Source organism: Vipera berus, assembly GCF_964194415.1.
Source record: "Vipera berus genome assembly, chromosome: 1".
In the NCBI taxonomy this organism is placed as follows: Eukaryota; Metazoa; Chordata; class Lepidosauria; order Squamata; family Viperidae; genus Vipera; species Vipera berus.
Genome location: NC_138202.1, coordinates 120,230,702 through 120,258,088, shown reverse-complemented (window position 1 = coordinate 120,258,088; position 27,387 = coordinate 120,230,702). Strand labels below are relative to the sequence as shown.

General features: G+C 42.2%; 1 protein-coding gene across 1 annotated transcript; it reads left to right on the top strand.

The window, feature by feature from the left end:
• Positions 1-1,519: 1,519 nt before the first annotated feature.
• LOC308673537 (aldehyde dehydrogenase family 3 member B1-like) lies at positions 1,520-27,387 on the top strand. The gene is made up of 11 exons (XM_081337282.1): positions 1,520-1,633; positions 6,424-7,054; positions 10,579-10,741; positions 11,110-11,220; positions 11,364-11,484; positions 11,613-11,698; positions 12,793-12,874; positions 20,209-20,595; positions 21,595-21,761; positions 25,399-25,498; positions 27,040-27,387. The coding sequence occupies exons 1-11, from the start codon at positions 1,624-1,626 to the stop codon at positions 27,231-27,233; spliced, it is 2,052 nt and encodes a 683-aa protein (XP_081193408.1). The 5' UTR covers positions 1,520-1,623; the 3' UTR covers positions 27,234-27,387.

Genomic DNA, 27,387 nt, shown 5'->3' with positions numbered 1-27,387 from the left:
GGATAGGCACTCTAAAACGCTCTCATTATAGCCTGAAAGATGACATCTTCGTTTGATGTGATTATTTTCAGAGGTGCAAAGACATGTGGTTGGTTCCTGTGTTGTGTGCAGGATTATGATAAGAGCATGGTGTTTCAAGATTATGGCTCACTCGTTTCTGAAAAACAAAAAAACAAACCAAGGACTCCACATAAAGTAGTGGCCAAAATTGTGGAGACCTTTTGGGAAAAGTGTATTTTTGAGGTTTGATGGCTAATAACAGCACATTTTTGGAGTAGTACTATAAAATTATACATCAGTGGAAAGATAATTTAATCAAGAATGTAATGCAACAAAGTTTGTTCAATTATCTGTACTGCACTTTATGAAAGGTTATAGCCAAATAATCAGAAAAAGGAAGCACAACTTGCTTAGGTTGATATCAGGTAGCTTTCCTTCATCTGATTGTAGCCAATGAGCTTGAGTGTTTAGAGAGCCAATCAGGTGTCATCTTGTTTTGGCAATGAGCCAATCAGATCACAGTAGGATTCAGTTATTGATGTCATGTATGGAAGCTGAGAGGAGGACATTTGTCAGTGTGTTATGTGATCGCTATCAAGTTGGTTGGGTTTTTTCCCCCCTTTCCTTTAGTGAGCTTGTAAAATGTAATAAAATTAAAGTAATGATGCAAAGAGTTGACTGGTTGCCCAGAAAGTGATGTAAAATAGTATTACTAAGTGAACAAACCTACAGTTATAAAGAAATTAGAAGAAAAATTGGTGGAAACTTAACCAAAGGTGACATTTCTACTGTAGACCTCTCCCAAAAGGTTTCCACAATTTTGGCCACTGCTGTATGAAGAGGGAGTGTCTTCTCCAGAAGACCAGCCTTCCTGTGGCTGATGAAGGAGAAAAGTGGAATTTTGAGCATCCAAGTAAGCGCAAGGGAGGACGATTCCTGTGGCACTTTTGCACTGTTAGGGAGGTTACCTAGCCAACAGTGCAAAATATTTCATTTCTCAATGTTTTAAATAGGAAAAGTTTGCAATATTTTAAAATCATATATGGTAGGGGGTGGATGCTGTTTAGAATTCTACTTGCATTCATCAAGTAAGCTTGGCACAGAGAATCATTTGTTTCAGATCCTGGATGATGATGATGATGATGATATACTAAATTTATATGCTACCTGATTCCTAGCAACTCTTATACATTTAATTTTTTTTCTGTACTATTAGAATCTATTCCTACTGTATATTTCACCCCTCTCCCTCTCTCAGGTTCCCTGTTTCTCTTGTCTCTGCCCACATAGTTCCAAAAGACCAGCTCAGCCTTCACATGCTCCATATGGATTATCTCCACCCTTCCAGTCATATCCTTTGTACTGAATATATTCCCTTCCCATTCTTGTGGCTTTGCAGAGCCACACCCACAGCACCTTCAGCACCCAATGAATTACAAGAGGGCTTTGGTTAACAGCCAATCAGATGGAGTGCCAAGAAAACAAACCAACATAAGCATGCCAAGTAAAAACAGTTCTCCAGAAATAAACAGGGTGAAGAGGAAACTTCCACTCACCAGTTGCACCCAGAACCAGCCAGACAGAAAGAAGCAGAAGTAGAGGCTGAGGAATACAACTGCAACAATGGAAAGAGGTACTAAAGAAGCTTAGAGGCTGGAAGCAAATCCCATTTTTTCCTTCTAAGGCTGACTTGGCAATCTGATGCCTTACAGAAGTTTTGAATTTTCCTTTGAATTTTCTTTCCTGCACAGGCAACATGACCAGTTTCAAGAGAGAGGCATTTCAGCCTCAAATATCTGGAGGACACCAAGTTTTCCCACTCTGGTATAGGGGAGCCTATTCCCAGCTCAGTTATGGGGGCAGGGAGTTAAGGCAACATTGGTTGGATTCTCTTCTGAGATTTTATCATTCTGATCTCGGAGAACAAGCTGTGATGGTCCTCCATCTGTTGCTGAATCGTATTTCACAGAAGCCTCAGCTGGTATAGCAAACTGTGAGGGATGCTGGTCAGCAACTTCTGGAGTGTCAGAGATTCTCTGTCTTGTGATAAGCGGTTTAGATAAAAAGGAACTAGATACAATCAGAGCTTTGGGAGTCTGGTGTAGAAATCAGTCAGAGAAACTCATTGGCTAGGCCATTTGGATTCTGGTACTGGATTTGATCATTGACTATGCTAAACCCTTTATAAAAAAAACCTTTATATAAAAAAATGTGTGGATCATAATGAACTGTGGCAAGTTCTTAAAGAGGTGGGCGTACCAGACCATCTTATTTGTCTCTTGAGAAACCTATATGTGGGCCAAGAAGCAACAGTGAGAACTGGACACGGAACCACTGATTGGTTCAAAATTGGGAAAGGAGTCCAGCAAGGCTGTATACTGTCGCCCTGCCTATTTAACTTATATGCAGAGCACATCATGAGAAAGGCAGGATTAGAGGAATCAAAAGTTGGAATTAAGATTGCCGGGAGAAATATCAACAACCTAAGATATGCAGATGATACCACTCTAATGGCAGAAAGTGAAGAAGAACTAAAGAGCCTCTTGTTGTGAGTGAAGAAGGAGAGTGCAAAACTTGGGTTGAAACTTAACATTAAGAAAACCAAAATCATGGCATCCAGCCCTCTCAATTCCTGGCAAATAGATGGGGAAGAAATGGAGGTAGTGACAGCTTTTATTTTCCTGGGCTCCAAGATCACTGCAGATGGGGACTGTAGCCAAGAAATTAAAAGACGCTTGCTCCTGGGGAAGAAAGCCATGGCAAATCTAGACAGCACACTAAAAAGCAGAGACATCACCCTGTCAACAAAAGTGCGCATAGTCAAGGGTATGGTCTTCCCAGTTGCAATGTATGGCAGTGAAAGCTGGACCATAAGAAAGGCTGAGTGCCAAAGAATTGAGGCCTTTGAACTATGGTGCTGGAGAAGACTCCTGCGAGTCCCTTGGACTGCAAGGTGATCAAACCAGTCAGTCCTAGAGGAGATCAACCCTGACTGCACTTTAGAAGGCCAGATCCTGAAGCTAAAACTCAAATACTTTGGCCACCTAATGAGAAGGAAGGACTCACTGGAGAAGAGCCTCATGCTGGGAAAGATTGAGGGCAAAAGAAGAAGGGGACGACAGAGAATGAGGTGGCTGGATGGAGTCATTGAAGCAGTAGGCGTGAGCTTAAATGGACTCCAGAAGATGGTAGAGGACAGGAAGGCCTGGAGGAACGTTGTCTGTAGGGTCGTGATGAGTTGAACATGACTTCGCAGCTAACAACAACTGGATTTGAAAGATACGGGTTCCTGTCATGGGAACTTGTTGCTGTGCCTTCAGTCTTCCTATAACTCAGTTTCAGGTTTCTATCCATAAAATGCAAATAAGGGACATGTTATAAAGTACCTGTAAAAATGAATACTGTATGAATTCTGGTGCTAGGTTTGAAAAGCACGGGTCCCTGTAATGGGAACTGGTTGCTGTGCTTTCAGTCTTACTATATGTCACTTTCAGGTTACTATCTATAAAATGGAAATAACAGACGTTATAAAATAATTGTAAAAACGAATATTGCATGAAATATTTTGGGCTACATAAGAATATGTTATGACATCCAGTTATTGCTGCCAGGAATACTATGTAAAGCAGTGGCCTCCAAACATTTGGGTGCCAGCAGGGACCAGTTTTGTGGATGGCAATTTTTCCACGAACCAGAGGTGTGTGGTTTTATGCGCTGCCTGGATCCCGCATGTGTGCAGAAGGGGCTTTGCTTGCTTGCGTGGCCTGGTTCTTTGCAGGCTGCAGACAGGTGCTGGTCCATGGCTGGGGACCTCTGATGTAGAGGAAATATATTGACTCAAAAAGGAACTGTTCAAAGAAAAATCTTCATCAGCGTCCAGTCCAAGCCAGGAATAAACAAAGTGGAGACTGCTTTAGAAAGAAGGTTGTAGTTTATTGAAGAGCAGAGCCAGACAGAAATGTGGCTCTGGGAAAGCTGACCACATTTATTTATTTATTTATTTATTTATTTATTTATTTATTTATTTATTTATTTATTTATTTATTTATTTATTTATTTATTATTGGGACTTATATGCCGCCCTGTCTCCCGAAGGACTCAGGGCGGCTAACAACAATAAAATGCAACAATACAAAAGTTAAAAAGAATTAAATTAACAGCCCCAATAAAATTAAAATTAAAGTTAAAAAATTAAAAAACATTTTAAAATCCCTGTCGTCAGTCCAGGTCAGCCTGATGGAAAAGAAGTGTAGCTGGGAGTGGTGGGTTTTTATACCTTCTTGGGCTTTTGCGTTATAAAAAGCTGGAATATGTGGTGGTTGATATTTATTTGTTAACACAAAGCATGTTAAACATTTATCTTCATCATCTATCAGTTGATGCAAAGTCAATATCTCCACTTCCATCCAATTTTACTGTATCACTGTCTTTCTCTCAATTTTTAAAGTTGAGTTTCTCCATAAGGTCAATTTGGCATGGGAAAATATCTTTTTTTATTAGACATTTTATTCCATAACTTTCTAACTTACATAATTATTTCCAAAAATACCAGTTTTAGTATATTTAGATTCCAAAATTGGACTACATATGTATATTCCAAAGTTGCCCAAATCAGAAAATTAACACCACTTTACTTCCACTATTTAATATTTGACCATAGGTAAGCATGGTGATTTTATATACATAATAAAGAGGGGCTGAAATGATATGAAGGAATTTATTTTCAGAGGCTGCTCTGTATCTGTCTGATATGTGACTATCCAGATATAATTGCATTATTACATTGCTCAGACCCTACAATCATGAATCATGAATCATGAATCATGAATCTCTACATGGGGTTGCCCTTGAGGACTACTCGGAGGCTCCAGCTGGTGCAGAATGCAGCCGCGCGAGTGGTGGTGGGGGCTTCCCGATACTCCCATGTAACACCTCTACTCCGTGAGCTGCATTGGCTTCCGGTTGCCCTCCGGGTAAGATTCAAGGTGCTGGTTACGACCTATAAAGCCCTAAATGGCATGGGTCCAGGTTACTTACGGGAGCATCTGCTGCCGGCATCAACTTCCCTTCGTCCGGTGCGCTCCCACAGAGAGGGCCTCCTTAGGGTGCCGTTGGTCAAAGAGTGTCGACTGGCGGCCCCCAGGGGGAGGGCGTTCTCTGTGGGCGCGCCAGACCTTTGGAACCGTTTACCGGTGGAGCTCCGGACGGCTCCCGACCTTCGCTCCTTCCGATGTCACCTAAAAACATATTTATTTGAACAAGCCAGCCTGGTCTGATGGGCTTAGGGGTATTTTAACGTTTTGCATTAATTTATTGAATTGGGCTGTTGTATTTAATATTTTTTAATTTTTATATATTGTATTTTATTGTATTGCCCTGTACACCGCCCTGAGTCCTTCGGGAGAAGGGCGGTATAAAAATTAAATTAAATTAAATTAAATTAAATTTTAACTAATGATGATGAGAGTTGGTGATAAACCAATATTAGAGGGCCATAGATTCTTAATTCTTCTGACTGACACTATAATGGTATCTTCTGCAGGTCTGGCCTATCCATCTATTGGTTCAATGAGGATGAGCTTTTAGGTGCTTTACTGGTCTCACTGATGTTTCTTCCCAGTCATTTTCCCTTCTGACAATTAATATTACTTCTGATCTTGAATTTAACTGAGGAAAAATTAGCCCTAGAGAAATTTTCTAGGAGAATGTATTCACCAGAGAAGTTATTTATACAACCTATTATGAATACTTTGCACAATTTGCTATTTGAATCCGTAGCTGGTTTGATCTATGTACACAGTCACCAACACTTCTCACTTCAATACACAATGGGCTACACAAACAGCACAATGTACAATTTGAGAAAGAGACAGAGAGAGAATAGAGTATTCCATATAAATCATTCAATGTTAAAAGTGCAAATTTAAAAACAAAGTAAAAATAAAATTGTTCTAGTCCATGTTTTACAATGCCATGTTTCAATTTATGGGTAATAAATTTACAGGCAATTTATTAAACCATTCAAAAATGTGATTCTCTCTGTACACTAAAATGACATTGTGGATTCTACCATCTCATTTTACTACCTACCTGGTTGGTTCCCTTTGCATTCAAGAATATTCGTGATAATTTAAAACATTTGTGATTTTTATTAAATGGCAGGGAATACCCTGAAATGTGTCACAGCTTGTGACTATATCACCAAATCCTGTTCTGTTCAATATAAATATATAATAGATGTGAATCCATGGGCCTAGAATAGGACTAATAAATTAAGATCTTCCTGAAACTGACTTAGTAATTAGTATACAAATATTTTCCCTTTTACTAGAAATATTAAACATTAGCAGTTATATACAAAAAATGTGTAGGCATTAATAGCAACAAGACAGCACATCTGATTATTTTCTTCTCTTTTTCTAGCTGGAGAAATAGTGCAAAGTGTATTTCTAGGGCAGTGGGATGTAAGACAACGCAAACTTCAGGATCTACCCAGGCAGTCTGAAGACCAGCAAGGTGCTCCCTTCACTGAACACAAACTTCATGAAATTCCTCTTGAAGACGAACGCACAAAGGACACTGCGAATTCAGGGAGGCAGACTATTAGACCCCAGTGCAAACTCACGGAAATTACCAGCCAACAAGACAGAAGGCAGAGTAGCAGCCCAGGACAGCTCGTATCCAGGCAATTTCAAGGTCAGAGAGGTGCTACTTTGACTCAACACAAATTCCATGGCATCCCTTTCACAGATGAACGCCCACATTGCATTGTGAGTACAGGGCGGCAGACTACCGGAAGCCAATGCAGTCGTATGGAAAGTAGCAGCCAACAAGGCGGCATGCAGAGTGGCAGCTCAGGAGAGGACCGTATGAAGCAACAACAAAACCCAAACCCCCAAGATGCTTCCCGCCAAAATGGCTCTTCAGGGCAAGGTAGCAGAAAGCAAGAAAACAGACAACCAAGTGGGAACACACAGAGTTGCTCCTCAGGGAAATCCAATCAAAAGTCTCACAACCCCCAGGGCACTTCCTGCGCATCTCAAGACTCTGATAGGTAAGAGACCGGTGCAGAGGAAACATGGGTTATGTGAGATCTCCCCAGATTACTAGACTGTACTATTTTCTGTTGAGTTCAGTTTGTGATATTCTGTTGGTAAAAAAGAAGAATCAGAGTCTGATAAGTATAAGTAGTCCTCGACTTATGTCCACAATTGAGCCCAACATTTCTGTTGCTAAGTGAAACATTTGTTAAGCCCCATTTAACAACTTTTTCTTGCCACAGTTGTTAAGTGAATCAATGCATTTGTTAAGTTGGTAACATAGTTGTTAAGTGAACCTGGCTTCCCCATTGACTTTGTTTGTCAAAAGGTTGCAAAAGGTGATGACATGACTCTGGGACATAAATATGAGTGTTGCCAAGCATATGAATTTTGATCACATGACCACGGGGAGGCTATAACAGTTGTAAGTGTGAAAAATGGTCATGTCACTTTGTAACCTTGAGCGGTCACTAAGTGAACTGTTGTAAGTCAAGGACTACATATATATATATGGCATGAAAGGTGTCCCTAACCCCCGGGCCACAGCCCACTACTGAGTGGGTCTTGAGCTTTTCGGAACCGGGCCATGGAAGTGGCGGGTGAGTGTGTGCGCACACATCCCTACTCACATGCACTCCATTTGCCTGAGCAGTGGGCATGCAAATGGAGTTGCACATGTATGCTTGCCCACCACTTGTGCTGTACCATCCCCTCTTCCCCCATTGGTCCTTAAAGCCAAAAAGGTTGGGGAACTCTGATATACGGGGATGAATCAGAAGGATATTCACCTGGATCTAGGGATTTACTGAGACTTTAGAGAGAAGCTTCACCCATGCTAAGCTATAAACATTGCTTAAAGACACTTGTGACAGAATTTGCAAAACATGTTACATCAAAACACAAAAATCAAATTATGGATTTACATGATATACGAATTCAGAGAGAGCACTTAAAACTGTGTTCACAAGGGGACAACAAAGATGAAGAAAGACACATTATATACATTACAGAAGTATGTTAGATTTAGTATGTGGGATAATATAATCTCTTTTCTCCATATAAAAAAGGTATGTACTTGTAATAACAACATAATAGACAACAGTCAGTAGGTTTTCTCTTGCTTCTTTCCAATGTTGCTTATCTGTTCTTGGAAACATTGTCTATCCTTACTCTCTGCCTATTGTGTAAAACGCATAGAACATTTGTCAGGCAATTACAAATAAGCAAGATACCTGAGAAAATGAATGAAAAAAAACATACAAAACTATCCTGAATTTTAAAAAGTCATTGCAATTGCTGTGTATATGAACTATTCTCCTGCATGAACTTCCCCTGTTACAAAGCAACTGACTTTGTTCCCAAGCTTGGAAAATACAGGGTTACACATGGGACTCTAGCAAGGTTCGGGCATTTGAGTTGTAGTTGTTCCAGGAAAACTCTGCAAACATCTTGGCACCTTGTCACTACTCACCTGGATGATTTCAAAGGTATTTTGTATCACTTTGTAGCCAACATGACAAGCCAATGGGATTCAGTAGTTTAAAGTTTACTATAGGAACTCTTGTGGAAGTAATTATTTTGGTGTAGAAGTTGAGTTGCATAATGTGTGTCTGTTGGTTTCTATGTACTTTAATCTGCTGGTCCTTGGCCAAAATATTCTGCTTTTCTGCCACCCTTGTTTCTTTAACAAACAAATAACTTTGTTCAGGTGTTTAATATTCATACTGAGAAATCACAGTGTAAGATTATGAGGTTTTCCAAGCAAAATGCTATAGAGAACTTAAGTTGGTTTATAGGTAGGCAGTGGACTTATTATGGCAGGTCAAGCTTTAATTCAGAAAGGGATTTTATTTATTTATTTAGGTGACTTCACCCACCTTAAATAACTCTGGATGTTCACAAACAGCAATATAATGCAGTAACTATAAAATGTAAGGATGAAACAATAAAACTGTCAAGCAGAACCAAAATCCTGGCACCTTACCCTTTAGGATGCTTTGCGGTCAATTCCATTTACCCCAATTCCATTCTATCAATTTTATTCTGTCCACCCAAGTGGTTGGCTAAAAAAAACAGGTCTTAATGGCCTTAATGGTAATTTCAACAGGAAGTGACTTAGACTTCAGGATCCATGTATATAAATGAGCAGAAAGCATAAGTAGGCCAAATCTTTTCTTCCAGGCTCAGCATCTGTTGATAATTAAAAGAGAACATTGCACAAACTTGGAATTGGGTGAATGAATGATAACATTAAATCATCATATATATCATGTTACATCAACACTGCCCAAAAAACTAAAACATATAACACTGAAATCTTGTTTGAATAGGGGTGTTTTGCAAAGAACTTGCTTTAAAAATTGAACAGTAGCAGAAATTAAATTAAAATCTGGATCAAGCATCCTTTTCTTATCCCATCCTGTTTGTCCCATTTTGTTCAGTACATTTCTCCTCCAGGCAAATTATTCAGTTTTTATGGCAATGGTGATCAGGATCTGAGAGCCCAAGCTCACACTGAACACCTGAAAAATGGCAAGCTGAGATGAATTATTTGAAGTAACATTAAAGAATAAGGGCTGAAGGAGATCATGGAGAGCATCAAGTTTCAATCCCAATAATCTAAATGCTAAGGTCAGAATCTATTTCTACATGAAAGACAAAAACTGATTATTATCTGGATACGACCAACTGAGTTTGTAAGAAAACCATAAGAAAAGTATAGCAGCAACTATTCTTGCTTCTGGCCTAAGATCTTCTTTCTTCTTACTTCTATATTGGCCAAGTGTGGTTGGTCACACAAGGAATTTGTTTCTGGTGCATAAGCTGTCAGTGTATTTACAAGTAAGAGTAATAATCATGATCATATACAACATGAAAATACATTCATCATAAATCGTGAAATACAACACTTCATCATAAATCATGATGCAACACTTAGTGATAGAGTACTAGCTAAGCAAACAACATAAATCATACTAGGGTAAAAAACCCCAATATAAATTGTAAGATACAAGCAGTAAAGTTGTAGTCATAAGAAGGTAAGGATAGGTAATAGGAAAGATGAGGAGTATCATAGTAATACAGCTTTACTGAGTATTTTGACAGTGTTGTAGGAATTAGTTGTTAAGCAGAGTGAGGCGTGAGGAAAAAAACTGTCCTTATGTCTAGTCATTCTGGTGTGCAATGCCCTATAGCATCGTCTTGAGGGAAGAAATTGAAATGGTTTATGTCCAGGATGTGAGGGGTCTGTAGACATTCTTTAGAAAAAAAATGACACAAGTATGGGTCAAAAGAGAAAATATTATTTTGAGTCTTCTCTGAAGTAGAAGTCTTTGTATTTAGTTTTGGGAAGCCAAAACGTACTGAGTCATGGCAGAAATTCCCAAACACTGTTATTAAAGTAAAGAAAGGCAATATGGTTATCCATCCAGTTCTTACAGAGCATCCTGCCTTGTGGGATCAGAATTTACATAAATGATAAAAAGAATGGGACTTTCCCATAACTCTTTTGATTCTATGCGTGTTTGTTTTGCTCTAGTACAAACCCCTATGCTGGCCTAGTAGATTGCTTACGTGCTAGCTGGATGTCAGGAGTGACCCGTCCAAAGGAGTATCGGGTCACACAGCTGGAGGCCCTGTGTCACTTTCTGGAGGAAAGACAGGCTGATATACAGCGTGCCCTGTGTGAGGACCTACGCAAGGTGAGTGGGCCATCCATCTAGAGCACCTGACAGCTCAGAGGGGACTTGCAAATGAAGTGCTTGCTTGCCAGTTAATAAACATGGCACAGCTATTCTATTTTTTCTCTTTGTTGGATTTTCCATGAAAATAATTATGAAAAGGAAGCAATGTTTTCTGTATGTGCCATGAGAACTGAATTTAGCAAGGTGGCAAGCAGGCTGCGGAAAATCATTATGTAAACATAGTTGAGCAGTCAACAAATGATTAAGAGTACAGCCAAGTATTTTATTTCTTTACTATGAATGAGACACAGGTTTGCCCAGTGAAGAATTGCTTCACTCAGTATGGACATCACTGATGCATCTCATTTTGTCTTTCTTCTCCACAGCCCTGCTTTGAAACTGAGACCACTGAGGTTCTCTTAGTCAGAAATGAACTGGTCAATGCTCTTAACAACTTAAACTGTTGGATGAAGGATGAAAGCGTGAACAAGAACCTAGTAAGGAGAGAAGCTGAGTGGGAGGAGAACAAATGAAAAGGAATGTTTCTAGATTGGAGAGGGGTGAAAATCTAAAGAATATATTATCTCATTAAACTGAAGGTGGGCTTTCTATTTGAATTTTTTGTCTGGTTTTTCTGTAGCTGACACAGCTGGACTGCGCCTTCATTCGCAAAGAGCCATTTGGTGTGGTACTGATCATTGGAGCCTTTAACTTCCCTCTCCAGCTTACTTTGTTGCCCCTTGTGGGAGCCATTGCAGCTGGTGAGTGAGATGCTATTTCCTAATTCAGTTTCGACATTAGATCTTATGGGTGTTCTTCCAGGAGATGCAAGCAGGTGGTGGATATTAATCTGTTGCAACCCTCCTAAAGTATTCTCTTCCCATATTAGGGAATTGTGTGGTTCTCAAGCCTTCAGAGGTGAGCAGCTGCACTGAAAAGCTCCTTGCAGAAGCATTGCCTTGTTACCTGGATCCGGTGAGTTCCTCAACTGCCAGCTTATCTTGTTAAAAAATCAAAATGAAGCCTTTTCCTCTGCCTTTCTCTTAATTAATCATGAGAGGGCAATTCCTTGGGCCCGCTGAAGAAAAACTCTGGATCTGAACTAATCTCTGATTTTTAATCTGATTTTGGAAGCTGAGTTAGTTTATTTCTGCCCCTTTAGACTGTGGTGGTGATGGTAACCTTCTGAGGTTTACAATGCTTTTTCTATCCCAGACATGTCAAACATAAGGCCCGGGGGCCGGATCCGGCCCGCAAAGTGGTTTCATGTGGCCAGTGAAGCCATCCTGGAAACAGTGAGGGAACGGCCCCCACTGCCTTGGCCCTGGCCCAGAGACCCTCCTTCCACCAGAGACCCCCAGATCTGTCCCACTCCTGCCCAGGCCCCCATAGGCACCCTTGATGCCAACGATGTAGAGCTGGCCACGCCCACCCAGTAGGCCATATGCACTCTAGCCACGCCCACCCAGTAGGCCACACGCACCCTGGCCATACCCACCCGGCCCCCTGAGGGCAACCGCAATGCTGATGCGGCCCTCAATGAAATTGAGTTTGACACCTCTGTTCTAGCCCATTGGTTTCAACAAAGAAGGCTGTCAGCTCTGTCTTAGACAGCCACAGCAAAAGGGTGATGTACAGTTAACAGTTGGACAGGCAGTGTCAGTTTATTTTGGATATACGTAGGTTATATGCTTTCTGATTTTCTTAAAATCCAAGTACAGTGTAAAGGACTAAGTATATATTGTTACTTTAACAAAAGGCTGTTTGGGGTAAAGGAGGAATGAATTTAGGGGATTACTATGAAGGCAGGACAATTCCATTCCCAAGGTTAGACAGAAAAAAAAATCATAGGTTCGCTATTACCATATTCTTACTAAATAAAAAAATGATCACTTTAAAATTAAAACCTATTAAGGAAAATCCTAATTTCCTTTCAATTTAGTGCATCATTTCCTTACTCCAGATGGCTCCCAAGAGGCTTTTTACCTTGCAAAGTTTCAGGGGCAGAAAACACCTATATGATATGCAGGCAACTTGACTGAATATGAACTTCCTTTTTTATTTTACAGCAAACCTTTGCTGTGGTGACAGCTGGTCCTGAAGAAACAGGAAAATTACTGGAAAATAAGTTTGATTTTATCTTCTACACAGGTGATTTTCCCTTCTTGCATATTCTTTTCAGGTTATTCTTTTCAATAGTATTTTAAAAATATTATTAATGACTACACAAAAATCTATGTGGTAAGCCAATATTCAACTATGGAAACTGAAACGTTCTGTTTATTTATCGAAGATCATTATTTACAAAAAAACACCAAATATCTGTAGTAGAATTTATCTCTGTGTAGCTAATACAATACCTTTCTAGAACAGGGCTTTTCAACCTTTTCACCCATTGTACCACTTTTAGGATATGGCAACATCCGAGTACGAGCAATCGCTTAGCAAGGTGTCAAAAACTTGATGACCAAAAAAAAAAGGAAAAAAGGGATGAAGTACAGGTAGTCCTTGACTTACAACAGTTCGCTTAGTGACTTAGAAGACCAAATTGTATATATTGCTGCAATTTGCTATGTGTCTCAATTAAGTAACTTGACCATGTTTATCGCAATACAGCTGAGTTAGTGGCAAGTTAGGCCCAGGACAGTGATAGCAACCCTTGTGCGGTTGACATGTCAAGAATTTAGAAAATACCTAACTTGACACTGCTGGCATCACACACACACACACAAACAAACACACACACACACACACACACACACACACACACACACACACACAAATACACACCTTCCCCAAACAACAGAGAAACATTCTCTATTTCCCTCCCATCCAGGCCACCATGAATAGCAGTTCTTGATGGCAGTACTAAAGCTGGATGTGAAGTCGAGGCCTGGGCATGGACTTCATCCTAGAGCCACTGCTGCCGCTCTAAAAGGCAGCCTCGCATTGTTTCCCAAGGTTTGCGAAACTTGGGAAGCAGCACGATTGCTCTTGTGGCTCAGTGCTCTCCAGGATCTGCCATGCACCCCTTACCTTCAGATGATGTTCTCTTTTAGTTGACAGGCTCCTGTGGTCTACCTGAAGCTGCTCCAGTTCACAGGAGGCCTTTGTTCTTGAAGCAGCTTCAAAAAATATTCTTCCGCTGCCTCTGAAGGCTCCAAAACTTGCACTAAAGCAGGTCACATTCTCACACAATTTTTGGAGACTGCACAAGAGCATGGCCCTCCCTGGGGACACCTGGAGGCTGCTAAGAGCACATCCCCTTCTCACATGGCTTCTGCAGCCTCTGATAATTGCGTGACAACGGGGACGCTTTCAAGAATTGTTGTCAGGTGTTGGTGGAAGCTGGCCTGAGACAGTGGCATGTCACCTATGACATGCCTCATAGGTTCACCATCATTGGCCCAGGGAAACTGTTGCATGTGGTGTTTGTAACTTTGGCTATCAGCAGCTTCCAGATTGTAGATCTTGCCCACAAGTGAAGCAAAAGATGAGTTGTCACACTTTAAGTAAGAAAAAATGCTAATACAAAATTTCAGTCTTTTGGAAATAATAATATTCTCTGGCTTTTTCCCTCGCAGTGAAGATACTAAGATTTTTCTTTCCCTTTCATTCCCAGAACAGGGTAATAACAAGAACTGCACGTTTAATAGGAGTTTGGCAGGAGAGTTTGATGTAGAATTTTAATGGACTGTCTATATACATTCTGCATCTAAATTGACATTTTAAATAACTTGGATGAAGAGGTAGATGGAGTCATTATCAAATTTGCTGACGAAATAAAATTGGATGGAATATATATTCTAGGAGACAGAAACCAATAAGTTAGAAAAATGAACTGAAAATAAGGGGAAAATTGAGTTTTTTAGTCAGGAATCAAAATTCCTAACAAACAAAACAAATGCACGAGTTTGGAAACAGCCCTTGAAACAGAATCCTGATCACAAATGATCAGTAGTGTAATATGACTGTTAAAAACCAGTATATTTTATATAGTGGGCTAAGTCAATAGGCAAGGAGCAACAAAGCATCTCTTTATTGTCTCCAGAAAACAACTGCTCAGCTACAGGTAATGGCCGGTACTTATACACATAAGCCCTCTGGTGTTCCTCCAATTACCTGCCTGAATTCTCCCGCCCCAAATACAAATGTTCCCGCTGAAACTGTTGGGACTGACCGTTAAGCTAGCCTGAGGGCTAGTCTCGGCTTGGCAGGAAATGCCTACTTAGCTTCTCCACAATAGGCGAGGGTCCAAGACTTGCATAATTACATTCCAGTACATAACACCCTTCCCCCCTTATATGGCCATCATCCTCAGTCTATTCAGTACTTGTAGTCCTTGAGGTAGGCTGGGGGACCGTGTGACCTATTGGACCAGCACAATGCCAGGGAATCATCTGTCGCAGGGGATGTATGATCCTGCCCTGGTCCACCGGACTCACACTGCCTGTTCATGTTGCCCCCTGCCACCGATGCCTTTCCCGGCTCTTGCGCCTCTGTTTCATCGGAGGCGGCTGCAATAGAGAGGGGCAGACTTCCCAGCCTGTGTGTTTCCGTCTCTCCGGAGGGGGCCGCGGTAGATTGGGGCAGACTTGGGGGAATGTCGACCTCGGCATCTGCCCCCTGGGAGGTCTCTGTTTGCCAATGCCATAACTGGTCGATGTGGTATCTAACCACGCACTCATCCCCCAACATGACCTTGTACGACAAGGGCCCCTTTATTTTGGTCACCCTGGCCGCCACCCAAAGTGCCCTGCTCCCGTAGTTCCTGGCCCAGACCAAGTCACCCACCTGCAAGTTCCTGGGTGACTTTGGTTGAGCTGTCTCAGCTGCTGCTCTATCTGGGTGAAGTCGGTCAAGCTTTGTCATGAGGCGTCAGCCCCACCTCAGCTCCGCTGTACTGCGCCCTGTCATGGTGCAGGGGGTTGTGTGTTGACACAGGAGGAAATTCGCCAGGCATTAATTCCAGTCCCCCGTGGTTATCCGTTTGAGTGACTCCTTAGTCATCCTGACCATCCGTTCTACCTGGCTGTTGGAAGCGGGGTGGAACAGAGTGGACATTGCATGCCAGATCATGTTGGCACTTAGGAAAGCCTGAAACTCTCCTGCTGTGAATTGTGTGCGGTTGTCGGACACAATCACATCTGGCAGACCGTGCATGGTGAACAGTTAAGGCACCTCATGGGTGACTCTCGTCATTGTCATCGATCAGACCGGTACCACTTCCAGCCACTTTGAGTAGCTGTCCACTATGATAAGGAATACTTGCCCTTGGAATGGCCTTGCAAAGTCAATGTGCACACGAGACCATGAGATGTGTGTGGTCTCCCAGTGATGCACTGGCGCATGTGGCATCTCCGGTCAGGTTTCTTGGCACACCTGGCAACTCTTAACTCAGTCCTCAATGTTCTTGTCCAGGCCTGGCCACAAGTAGCTCCTGGAGCGCAGGCTGGGTGGGACAATGACCCTACTCCCTCACAGCAGGCAATTCTTGTGGGCTAATATTTCATCTTTCCTGCATGCATAGTACTGGAACTTGGGGCCTGGTTTGGTTTCTGGCCATCCCCTCAACACCCAGTTGAGAATGCAACTGAGTGTTCTGTCCGTGGCAGTTTCAGATGCTACATCCCCTGCATGTAAAGGGGTTTCTGGTAAGTCTTGGATTGCCAGGATACATGATGCCAGAGCTGGGTCCAGATCCGTCTGCGGTAGGGGCAGTCTGCTGAGCACACCGGCGTGACCCATTTCCCTCCCTGGCTTGTGGAGTAACCTGTATGAGTAAGCAGCCATGAAGATTGACTAGTGCAGCATCCGCAGGGACAGGATCTGTGGTGTCTGCTTGTCAGACATAAAAAGACCAAGCAGCGGTTTGTGATCCATGTAAACAGTGAAGGGTCAGCTGTATAAGAAGTCATGGAACTTCTTGATGCCTGTGACAATGGTGAGAGCTTCTTTGTCGATTTGAGCGTAGTTCCTCTCAGCTGCTGATAAGGTTCTGGAATAGTATGCAATGGGAGCCTCATGACCATCTGGTGTCTGATGGTTTAGCACTGTCCCAATGCCCTATGATGAAGTGTTGCAGGCTAACGTTACTGGGAGCTTCTTGTTGAAATGGACTAGCACTGAGCTTGAGGATAGCAATGACTTGCCTGCTTTAAATGCCCTATCGTGGGTGCTCAACCAGACCTAGGGTGCCTTTTTGTCCAATAGGCGGTGAAGTGGTTCTGCCAGCGCAGCCTTGTGTGGCAAGAACGAATGGTAGAAGTTCAGCAAGCCCAGGAATGCTTGCAACTGCCCCTTGGATTTGGGTCTGGAGGCTTGTTGAATCACCTTCAGTTTTGCCTCTGATGGGTGGATTCCGGCAGCATCAATCTGGAATCCCAGGAATTTGGTGGATTGCACGCCAATTTGGCACTTGTCCTTTTAAAACTTTAATCCTGCCTCCTGGAGACGTTGAAGAACGGCCCTAAGCCATTCTGCCAGGACTGCCGCTGATTCTCCTGCGACCAGGACATCGTCAAAGTATGGGCAGATGCCAGGTATATTTTTTAGTGTTCATTCCATGATATTTTGGAACAACCTGGGGGCTATGCTTAACCCAAACTGCAGGTGGTGCACCCATGAGTAACTATGATTTGTGCCTTGGTGGTAGTGTCGACTGGCAAATGTTGGTATGCCTGGGTGAGATCTAGCTTTGCAAAGACTTGACCTCCTTGCAGCAAGGCGAGTATGTGGCTTACCACCGGAACCGGTTAAGCCTGCTGTTGCAGTGCCTTATTTATGGTACATTTATAATTGGCACATATGTGCACGTCCCCATTGGGCTTGACTGAAATTACTATTGGAGTCTCCCACCAGCTGCTGTCCACGGGCTGGAGTACTCCTTGCTGTCCAGTTCCACATCTATCTTCGGCTTCAATGCAAAGGGAACTCTGCACGGTTTTAGTCGGATGGGCATTACCGTTTGCTCAAGGTTGAGGGAATTGGTGCCCCCTTGTACTGCCCCAGCTCCGAACTGAACACATCGGCATATTGCTGGCATACTCCGGCTAACTCATCTAAATTGGATTTGATGGACGCCGGTCATGCTGATGCCCAGGGCTTCGAACCAGTCCAGCCCTAGGAAGCTGGTGCGTTGTTCTTCCACCATTACTACGCTGAGGGGATCCTCAAATTCCTTGAAATTCACATGGACAATGGCCTCCCCCCTTATAGGGACTCTACAGTGCTGAAAGTCCATTAAGATCAAACTGGATGGTTTAAGCAGGACTACCGTCTGCTTTGCTTGCAGATGTGGTCAAATGTTTTGGAGGAGATAATGGACAGTGCTGATCCAGTATCTAGCTCCATGGGGCATGGGATGGCTTGCAGCCTTAGCTGTACCCTAACCTTTTGCTTGAGAACACATTTAGCTCCTGTGCTTTGGATCTGTGGTCTTCCCAAACAGTGTTTGATTTGGGTCTGCCCTGGGGACCATTTTCCTCTTGGCTGTTGTGTTGGGGTTTTCGTGTCCTGCTGCCGGTCTTGGCAGACCTTGGTGATGTGGCCCTGCTTTCTGCAGGCACGGCATACAGCTGTGCAGAATCTGTACTCCGCTTGTTCATACTGACCCCTGTAGCTTGCACATTTCTGTGATGGAGCTGCTAGTTCTGACGATTGTAGCCGTCGAGGTGGCTCTCGTCACAGCCAGTCGACCTCTTTGTCCTTGCTGGATTCCGCGGAGCCTTCGGCAGTCTCATGATTGACTGCTGCGGGGCTGGTGTGTGTTTTAGGTGGCTGGAGAGTCTTCATTGCTCCTTCGGCAGCCTCGTCTGCCATGGCTTCCTTCAGCGCATCTTGGAAGTTCAATTTTTCTGATGGTGAAGAGGCGTTGTTGCAGTTCTCTGTTCTGCAACCTACAAATGAGCCTGTCTTGGAGATGGATCTTCCAGGTCAGGCAACTCACAGTTGTGGGAAGCTTGTCAAAGGGCTGCCACAAACTCCGCTGCCAACTCCCCTGCCCTCTGGTCCCGTTGCTCGAATGCGTAATGCAAGGCGATGACTGATAACCTGTGTGTTAACCAAAGTGATCCTTGAGTCTTCTCTTTAGGTCAGCATAGGTGATTGTTTCTATGCTGGCCGGAGCTATTAGGTTTTCTGCAATATCAAATGTGTCTTGCCCACAGACACATAGCAACATTGCCACCTTCAACCAATCGTCCGTGATCTGGTTTGCACAGAGATAATTGTCCACCTGGGAGATGTATGTGCTCCACTGTTTGGGGCGGGTTATGTTGAACTCTTGGATTCTTCCCAATTTGGCCATTCTTGGGAGGTTGGGTGTGTGGGGTCTTGCCTGTGCCACTGTGGTTGGAGCTTTGCTGATCCTAGGAATCCTGGGGACAGATCCTCAGGTCTGTGGTGCCTCCAGTATGTTTTACTGGTAGACAGATGGGGAGCAGGGTCCCGCCAGGGTTTGTAGCCTGGTTTCTCACCGGTCTGTTGATCAGCACCATCCCATTTTCGTTGCCACTTTTATATAGTGGGTTGTCAATAGGCAAGGAACAACACAGCATCAAAGCATCTCTTTATTGTCTCCCGAAAACAAGTGCTCAACTACAGGTAATGGCCAGTAATTATACACATAAGCCCTCTGATGTTCCTCCAATTACCTGCCTGAATTCTCCCGCCCCAAATACAAATGTTCCCGCTGAAACTGTTGGGACTGACCATTAAGCTAGTCCCTGAGGGCTAGCCTCGGCTTGGCAGGAAATGCCTACTTAGCTTCTCCACAATAGCTGAGGGTCCATGGCTTGTTCCTTACATTCCAGTACATAACACTATACACAATATTAGTTTAAATCAGTCAAGTTACTAAAATGGGATTCAACTTTATTCTGCATTGGTCAGGCCATGTTTTGAGCACTGAGTCCAATTCTAGATACTATTGTTGAATATTTCAGATAACCTGGAATGGCTTCAGAGAATCCTTATCAGGGGATAGGAAAACAAGGTGTAGGCCTGAACTGGGAATGTTTAGCCTTAAGGAAAGAAAAGACTGGGGTTAGAGGGTAATATAATGGTACTCTTCAAGTACCAGAAAAGATGCCTGTAGAAAACCAAGACTTCTTAGTCACCCCAGAAGTTAGGACATGGAATAATAGTTTTAACAGTAAACATGAATACCTGGAGAGCTGGTACATCTGGACACCACCTGTTTTGAGTGCTTCTCTTTGGATCGCTGCACTTAGTGGGTTGGATTCAATGGATGATTTAGCCTGTTTTTCTCTGATACCTGCTTCAGCAGAGTTTCCTTGCTGATTATTATTAACATTTCATACATATTTTTAATTATTGTGTGTGGAGTTTTGCTGATCTGTATGGAAGAGTATTAAAGAAAAAAACAACACAGATTGTTTTTGCGCATAGAACTGAGCTTCCGATGCTGGATAGGAGTTATGCTGTATATCTTTTTTGACCCAAATTTTGCCATTTCTTTATAGGAAGCGTCCGTGTAGGAAAGATCATCATGACTGCTGCAGCAAAACAACTGACACCATTGGTTCTGGAGCTGGGCGGTAAAAGTCCCTGTTATGTAGATGAAAACTGCTGTTTCCCGAATGCAGCCAACCGAATTGTATGGGGAAAATTCCTCAATGCTGGACAGACATGCATTGCACCAGATTATGTGATCTGTACAGTTGAAACACAGGAAAGATTGATGCCTTACTTGCGCCAAGCTATCCGTGAATTCTTTGGAAATGATCCCAAGGGGTCAGCTGATTTTGGTCGCATGGTCAATGACAGGCATTTCCAGCGCGCCCGAGCTTTGCTGGAATGTGGCCGGGTGGCCATTGGTGGAGAGACCGATGAGTGTGAGCGTTATATTGGTGAGTATACAGCTTGGGGCTGGAGGAAGAATAAAAGGAAAGATTTGGAGTTTGGGAAAGGTAGAAAGACATTTCATGAACACTAACTAGTAAGCTTTTAGAGAAATTGATGTGTTCACTATGAGTCAAAATGACTTATTGTACAAAATCAATTGTTGTTTTTAACAATTAGTTAAATTAGTTAGTTAACAATTAGTTTTGTCCAACTCTTGGTAACATTATAGGCAAATGCTCTCCATGCTACCCTGTCAAGCACAGCTTCTAACTGTAGTATGTTCAACTTTGCATCAGATCTGATATTAAGCCAGTGTGTTCTTTGTTTCCTCCTCCTTCTTTGTCCACTAACCATTCCTAGTCTTCTCCAATGAATTTGCATGCATAACATGGCCAAAGTAAATCAGAGTCTTATGATTTTAGCTTCCAGTGATGTGTCTGCTTTTGTACAACTTAATCAAATAATCAAGCTTATTAAGAATACATGATTAGTAGATATAGTTTAGATCAACCTCCCAGGTTGATGCTTACCAGATGTGTTGGATTGTCATTGGGCAAACAGGCTTGGGATTTTGAAAGTTGAAGTCCAAGAAAGCTAACTTCAACAAACTAAGAGAGATTAGGAAAAACAAAATCTATGTATGGAAATACAGTGTTAAAAAGAGAGCAATTAACTAATGGAACAGCTTGCCTCCTGGAGCTGTGGATGCTTTATCACTGGAGGTTTTCAAGAAAAGATTGTGCATTCATTTGTACAGGATGGTATAAGGATCTTGCCTTGGGCAGGGGTTGGACGAGAAGATCTCAAAGGTCCCTTCCAGCCTTATGATTCTATGATCTGGCAAGTGTCAGACTGGGAAAGTGTTTTAGATAAAGCAAGAAGGCAGTCATGTTCTCCTGGGTTTGCATATTGGAACTGATATCCTGGGGAAAGCTAACGCTCTCCAAATAAAGGTATGGCATATAAATAGAACACGTCTTGATGTGATCTTTTGGCCATTACAGCTCCAACAGTGTTGGCAGATGTGAAAGAATGGGAGTCAATCATGCAAGAGGAAGTTCTTGGGCCCATCTTGCCAATATTCACCGTGAATGATATGGAGGAAGCCATACATTTCATCAATTGCAGAGAACGCCCACTAGCTGTATATGCCTTCTCCTGTGATTCAAAGGTATACTCTTTAAGCCACAGAATATTGTATTTGGAAGAGTTTGTATTATTTCCCATAACCCCACCCATGATGGCCAAATGAAAGGAAACTTGCACTATGTTCAAAATATGTTTGGTGGTGAGCTATGATGAACCAACATGGTAGCAGTTCTTTGTCCACTGCTAATATAGTTTGGAAGGTCTAGGCCAGGGGTAGGCAACGTTGGCTCTTTTATGACTTGTGGACTTCAACTCCCAGAATTCCTGAGCCAGCATGGTTGAAGTCCATGAATTATAAAAGAGCCAAAGTTGCCTACCCCTGGTGTAGGCCAACTCTCTGCAGCCAACTCTCTGTGGCCATCTTGCCGCGGCCAACTCATCACAGGAAGATTCACCACATGGATAAATGTTATCCACTACTTTTTCTTCTACTTTATTTCCATTTTTGTCAATGAAAATAATGTTGAAGAAACAGTGGTGGATAATATTTATTGTGTTGAATTATCCCATGTTGATTGTCCTATGGCGAGTTGTCCTGAAGCAAGATGGCTGCGGTGAGTTGCAGCATGCATGGCGAATTGGCTGCGGTGAGATAGCAGTGGTGAGATGGCCGCACCGAGTTGGCTGCAGTAAGATGGCTGCAGCAAGCTGACCACAGCAAGATGGCCATGACGAGTTGGCTGTGGCGAGTTGTCCCATTCCGTAGTTTGGATATAGAGGGAAAGCCCAATTCCAGTCTTATTTTACCAATAAGCTTATGTTAAAAATAATTGGCTCATCCACACGTTCATAATGCAAAGAAAACAATATTATAGTACTATTTTATGATTATGTCATCAAAGCATAGCCTCCCTCGCATCACCAGCCCACTGCTGAGGAGGTGGTTCTAAGTTGCTCTGGTGCGATAATGATGTTTTCCCTTCTATTGTGCCACAAGACCTTCTGTGCAGACATTCTGGGGCATCTGAAACCCTCTGGAGGTTGGCACTCTCCTGGATTCCAGTTGGCCCAGATGTCCCTTTCCTGTGTAACTGCTGACTTCTGTGCCTTGATGCTCATTTATGCTGTGGATGTGCAACCTATTATATTTTTGTTCTGAGTTTGAACTTGGGAATATTCATCTTGTAGATGTAGAAGATCAAATGTGGGTTTTCTAGATCAGTATTCCCATTGCCACCCAAAAATCAAGGTTTTGTACAACTTGCATGGCAGCTTCTTCCCTGCACTGTGCACAAGTGCTTACTTTCACTATGGCACTTTTCTTCTTTTAAATCATGTGATATTTTTAAAAAGTTTGATACTTAGAATGATTCTTTTCTTCTGACTAGAACTTTTCTAAATATTTTATGTGATTTCCAACTCCCAGAAGAAGAGGTGTGGCTAAATTAAAATACAACCATGTAACTATACTGAAAATCCAGTAGCCAAGGAGAACAAAATTAAGCAAATAATAAAGTGAGAGTTTGAACACTGACTACATCCCACCACATGTTCAGGAGAGCAACTAGTGGTTATACTGTGTGAGGACAGCTTTATTACTGGGCTTGTTTTTGAGGTGTTGTATATGTTATAGATTGTGGAGAGACATGTCATATACAAACATACCTTCCTCCCATCTCAAATGTCCTCTCCTAGAAGCCTTGCTAGGTTGATACATTCTGCCCTTCCTTCCAGGATTGGAGCTGTTTGATAATTACCTGTGGTCTTACTATTTTCCAAGGAGCTTTACTCCATCCTTGGTCTGGGAAAGAGAGAGGCTCCCACATGTATTGTCCTTTGGGCAAATAAATAGTGGGGAAAAATGAAATAATTTCTATAATTATCCTGTCCTTGTAGCATATAGCTATGTGACTAATTATTTCAGTCTATTCTTCTTTTGGAGACAGATCAATTTTGCAATCAAACTTTATTTTTCAAAACACTAGGATATATATCATCCAATTTACAAAATGCACACCATGCTCTTGACAGACCAAGATTTTGGTTGTCTGCTTAATTAGTAAGTTTGGGAGAAAGACAGTTTTAAAGTTCTGTATCAGATCCCAAGGAATTGGCAAAGAGAAAAATCAATATTCAACTCACTCTCAAATTATACAGAATGCCTTAACTTTCCAGAGAAATAGGAATAAGAAAGAACACGTTTTCTAATAAAGAGGGGAAAAAATAAAAGTTAGCACAATCTCTAATCATAGCAGTTACACATTCCTAATAATCTGAATCCTGAAGCAAAGTCCTCTGTTTCTCTGTCCCTGGACCTCCCCTAAATTCTTGAAGGTAATTTCAGCTATTTATCAGAGCTGGAGGGGAGATGGCATCCTCCATTATCCCCCCAAATTCAGGTACCAACATTTCTTGCTCTGTAACTTATAATTCTGCTGTTGGATTTTAAAAGAACAACTTTTCCCTTTACGTGGGAAAAGAGAAGTTGAGACAAATTCCTGAGCATACTGGCACTGCTCGACTTATGCCTGCAATAGAGCCCAAAATTTCCATTGCTAAGCAAGGCAGTTTTAAGTGAGTTTTGCCCCCATTTTACGACCTTGTTTGTCATAGTTGTTAATCAAATCTGTTATGTATGGGGATAATAAAATATAGCAGCAGCTCATTGTGACCATCAGGTGGCGCTGTACTGTATCTGGATTGGCTGGTAGCGCTCGGCGGGAAAACCCAAATAAGAGATTGGCTGTCAGTGCACCTGGCCAAGTATGTAAGGGGGTACAGGTAACCCCTTTGTTCGCTTTGGTACTGCTACCAATAAAGAGCTGCCATGCTGAGTCCTTTGTCTGTTGTCTGACCATGCGGCCAAGAACCCACTACACAATAAAATCACAGCAGTTGTCAAGTGAATCATGCATTCATTAAGTGAATCTGGCTTCTCCCATTGACTTTGCTTGTTGGAGGCCAACTAGTAAGACTACAAGTGGTAATCACATGACTTTGGGACAGTGCAACTGTCATAACACATGCCCATTGCCCAAATTTTGATACATGACTATGGAGAAGCTGCAACAGTTTTTAAATGTGAAAACCAGTCATGTTCCTTTTTTTAGTGCCGTTGTAACTTTGAATGGTCACTAAATGAATGGCTGTAATCGAGGACTACCTGTATTCTGCAAAGCCCTTGCTTGAGACAGGGCATGGATTATATTAACTGAACTTGTCATTTTTATTTCTATTCAACACTCTTGGCTCTGTATGAAAAGAGCACAGAAGTAGAAAACAGGATGGGTGAGTCTAAAAGGGTCATTGGCATTTTTGATCTCTTGACAATTTTACTAAGATTCATGGAGAATCTTTATTTTTGCCTTCCAATTGACTTTTAGGAAATGGCTAATTGACTACATCAGGGCCCTTCAAACCTGACCCTTTTATGACTTGTGGACTTCAACATGCCTGGCTGAGGAATTCTGGGAGTTGGTCCACAAGTCATAAAAGGGCCAAGTCTGAAGACCCCTGGACTACATCTACAACATCAGCCATTTTGTGAGTGTGTCTGTGGCACATTTTCAACATTCCAAGTATTTGTAGTGGCACAGAAGCTAAAGGCCCTTGTTTGTATCGTGTCCCATATTATTAAAGAGCTGGGACTTGATCAAACTCACGTTTGGAAGATTAAGAACGGGACTCTTAATATGCTTCTATTCTTTTTCTCTTTATAGGTTGTGAACCGGTTACTGGATTGTACTACCAGTGGTGGCTTTTGTGGTAATGATACCCTGTTGCAGGCATCATTGATTACCCTACCGTTTGGTGGCATTGGTATGATTAACTTTCTACGTTATCTTTATTTCTTACTTCCATTCTTATCCTTCCCTTTCAACCAGACAAGTTCTCCCTCTGGATGATGTTTTTCATCAGATTAAAGACAAAAATGTTAAAAGTCCATTTTAAACCATTTGCAGGTTAAGTCAAATTGCTCAAATAGTAAATATCCCTCTGTGCTATAAGCTAGGTGGTTGTCTATACACTACTAAAACTTGATTCATGTAACCTTTAACTGGGCAAAACAGCGCTCCATAGGACAAACTTTTTGACTCAAGGTATTTCAAACGGGCTAACTTACAGAATGTGTCCAAAATCTAGGACTCAGGACTCCAGTGAAATTGAAATTTGGCAAATTAAATAAAACCATTCTATGACATGAAATGATCATAAAACAGCTTAGGACATAATACAAAATGTCATAAAACACTTTTGGTGCTGATGTTTGATTGTGCTATAGTACAGCTCCAGCATGAGCTATTTTCAAGGCAGATACTTCTCTGAAATGTATCCCAGCTTTTTCCAGTAAAGGAAGTATATTAGAAGCTCTGCCACTGTTGAAGGCATTGAGGAATCCAGTAAGGAAATATCACTGAAAGGATGACCCAAGGGATGACAGATGATCTGATCTATAAAGAAAATGAGACAGCAGGAAATCTCCTGGTCTACATTATACTGGAAAGCAGCTGTCATAGGAGGAGGCTCATTATTTTAATTTTGTAAGTGGTGATAACAAGATAAAAAAATAATCAGCTCTGTTTCAATAGGGTCATACCTAACCTAAACACAGCTTCTTAACATGCTGTGTAAATCAACATTTGAGATGATAACCCGCCCCCCCCCCAAAAAAGCAATAATTTCATTTTATTGGGGATTGAGGCAGTTGCAGTTCACCAATCATGAAACACAGCAGACCAGGAAATTATTATCTAACCAAGCTTTGTTTGTCTATGTGGGATTTTCTTCTTTAATCTCTTCTTTAAGAGTAGTTGTTCAATATCCATTGAATATAAACCTTTTGTAGTAAGTACTATGAAGAAAGAGATTTTTAAAGGCAGCTATTCTAGTCTGAAAGGGACGCGGTGGCTCAGTGGGTTAGGACGCTGAGCTTGTCGATCAGATGGTCGGCAGTTTGGCGGGCCGAATCCTGAGTGCCGCGTAACAGAGTGAGCACCTGTTACTTGTCCCAGCTTCTGCCAACCTAGCAGTTCGAAAGCACGTAAAAATGCAAGTAGAAAAATAGGGACCACTACGGTGGGAAGGTAACAGTGCTCCGTACGCCTTTGGCGTCTAGTCATGCCGGCCACATGACCACGGAGACGTCCTCGGACAAGCGCTGGCTCTTCGGCTTTGAAATGGAGATGAGCACTGGCCCCTAGAGTTGGAAACGACTAGCACACATGTGCGGGGGAACCTTTACCTTTACCTTTATTCTAGTCTGATGAACAAGAATACATTCAAGGGCTGCTCAGGTTGTGTTGTCAACTGAAAGATGAGTCAGCAAGATTTGATCTGAATTTTTTTTTTTAATATTGCAGGGTGCAGTGGATTTGGCAAGTACCATGGCAAGTTTACCTTCGACACTTTTACTCACTTCCGTGGCTGTCTTTTGCGTTACATAGGCTTGGAAGCAATCAACAGAATACGCTACCCACCATACAGTGATAGTAATTTGAGAATGGCGGTCGCTAGTATGGAAGTCAGGCGTAGGGGCATGTGTACTTTGTTGTAAGGCATTGAATCACATCACCTGTGTTCTTAAGAAACGTCTTCCAACAATTTTGCTGTAGAGTTGAGAGTTTTTTCCCTTTCATCAGCTGGTCCTAGAATGTAGCCTCACCACCTTCAAAGATCCTTGAAAAGCACTCTTTTCTGACAAACTTTGT

Bases quoted from the DNA above. Each gene is read 5' to 3' on its own strand.
- LOC308673537 (XM_081337282.1), top strand. The intron at 11,699-12,792 runs GTGAGTTCCTCA...TTTATTTTACAG, and splicing joins TGCCTTGTTACCTGGATCCG to CAAACCTTTGCTGTGGTGAC. The intron at 25,499-27,039 runs GTATGATTAACT...TTAATATTGCAG, and splicing joins CCTACCGTTTGGTGGCATTG to GGTGCAGTGGATTTGGCAAG.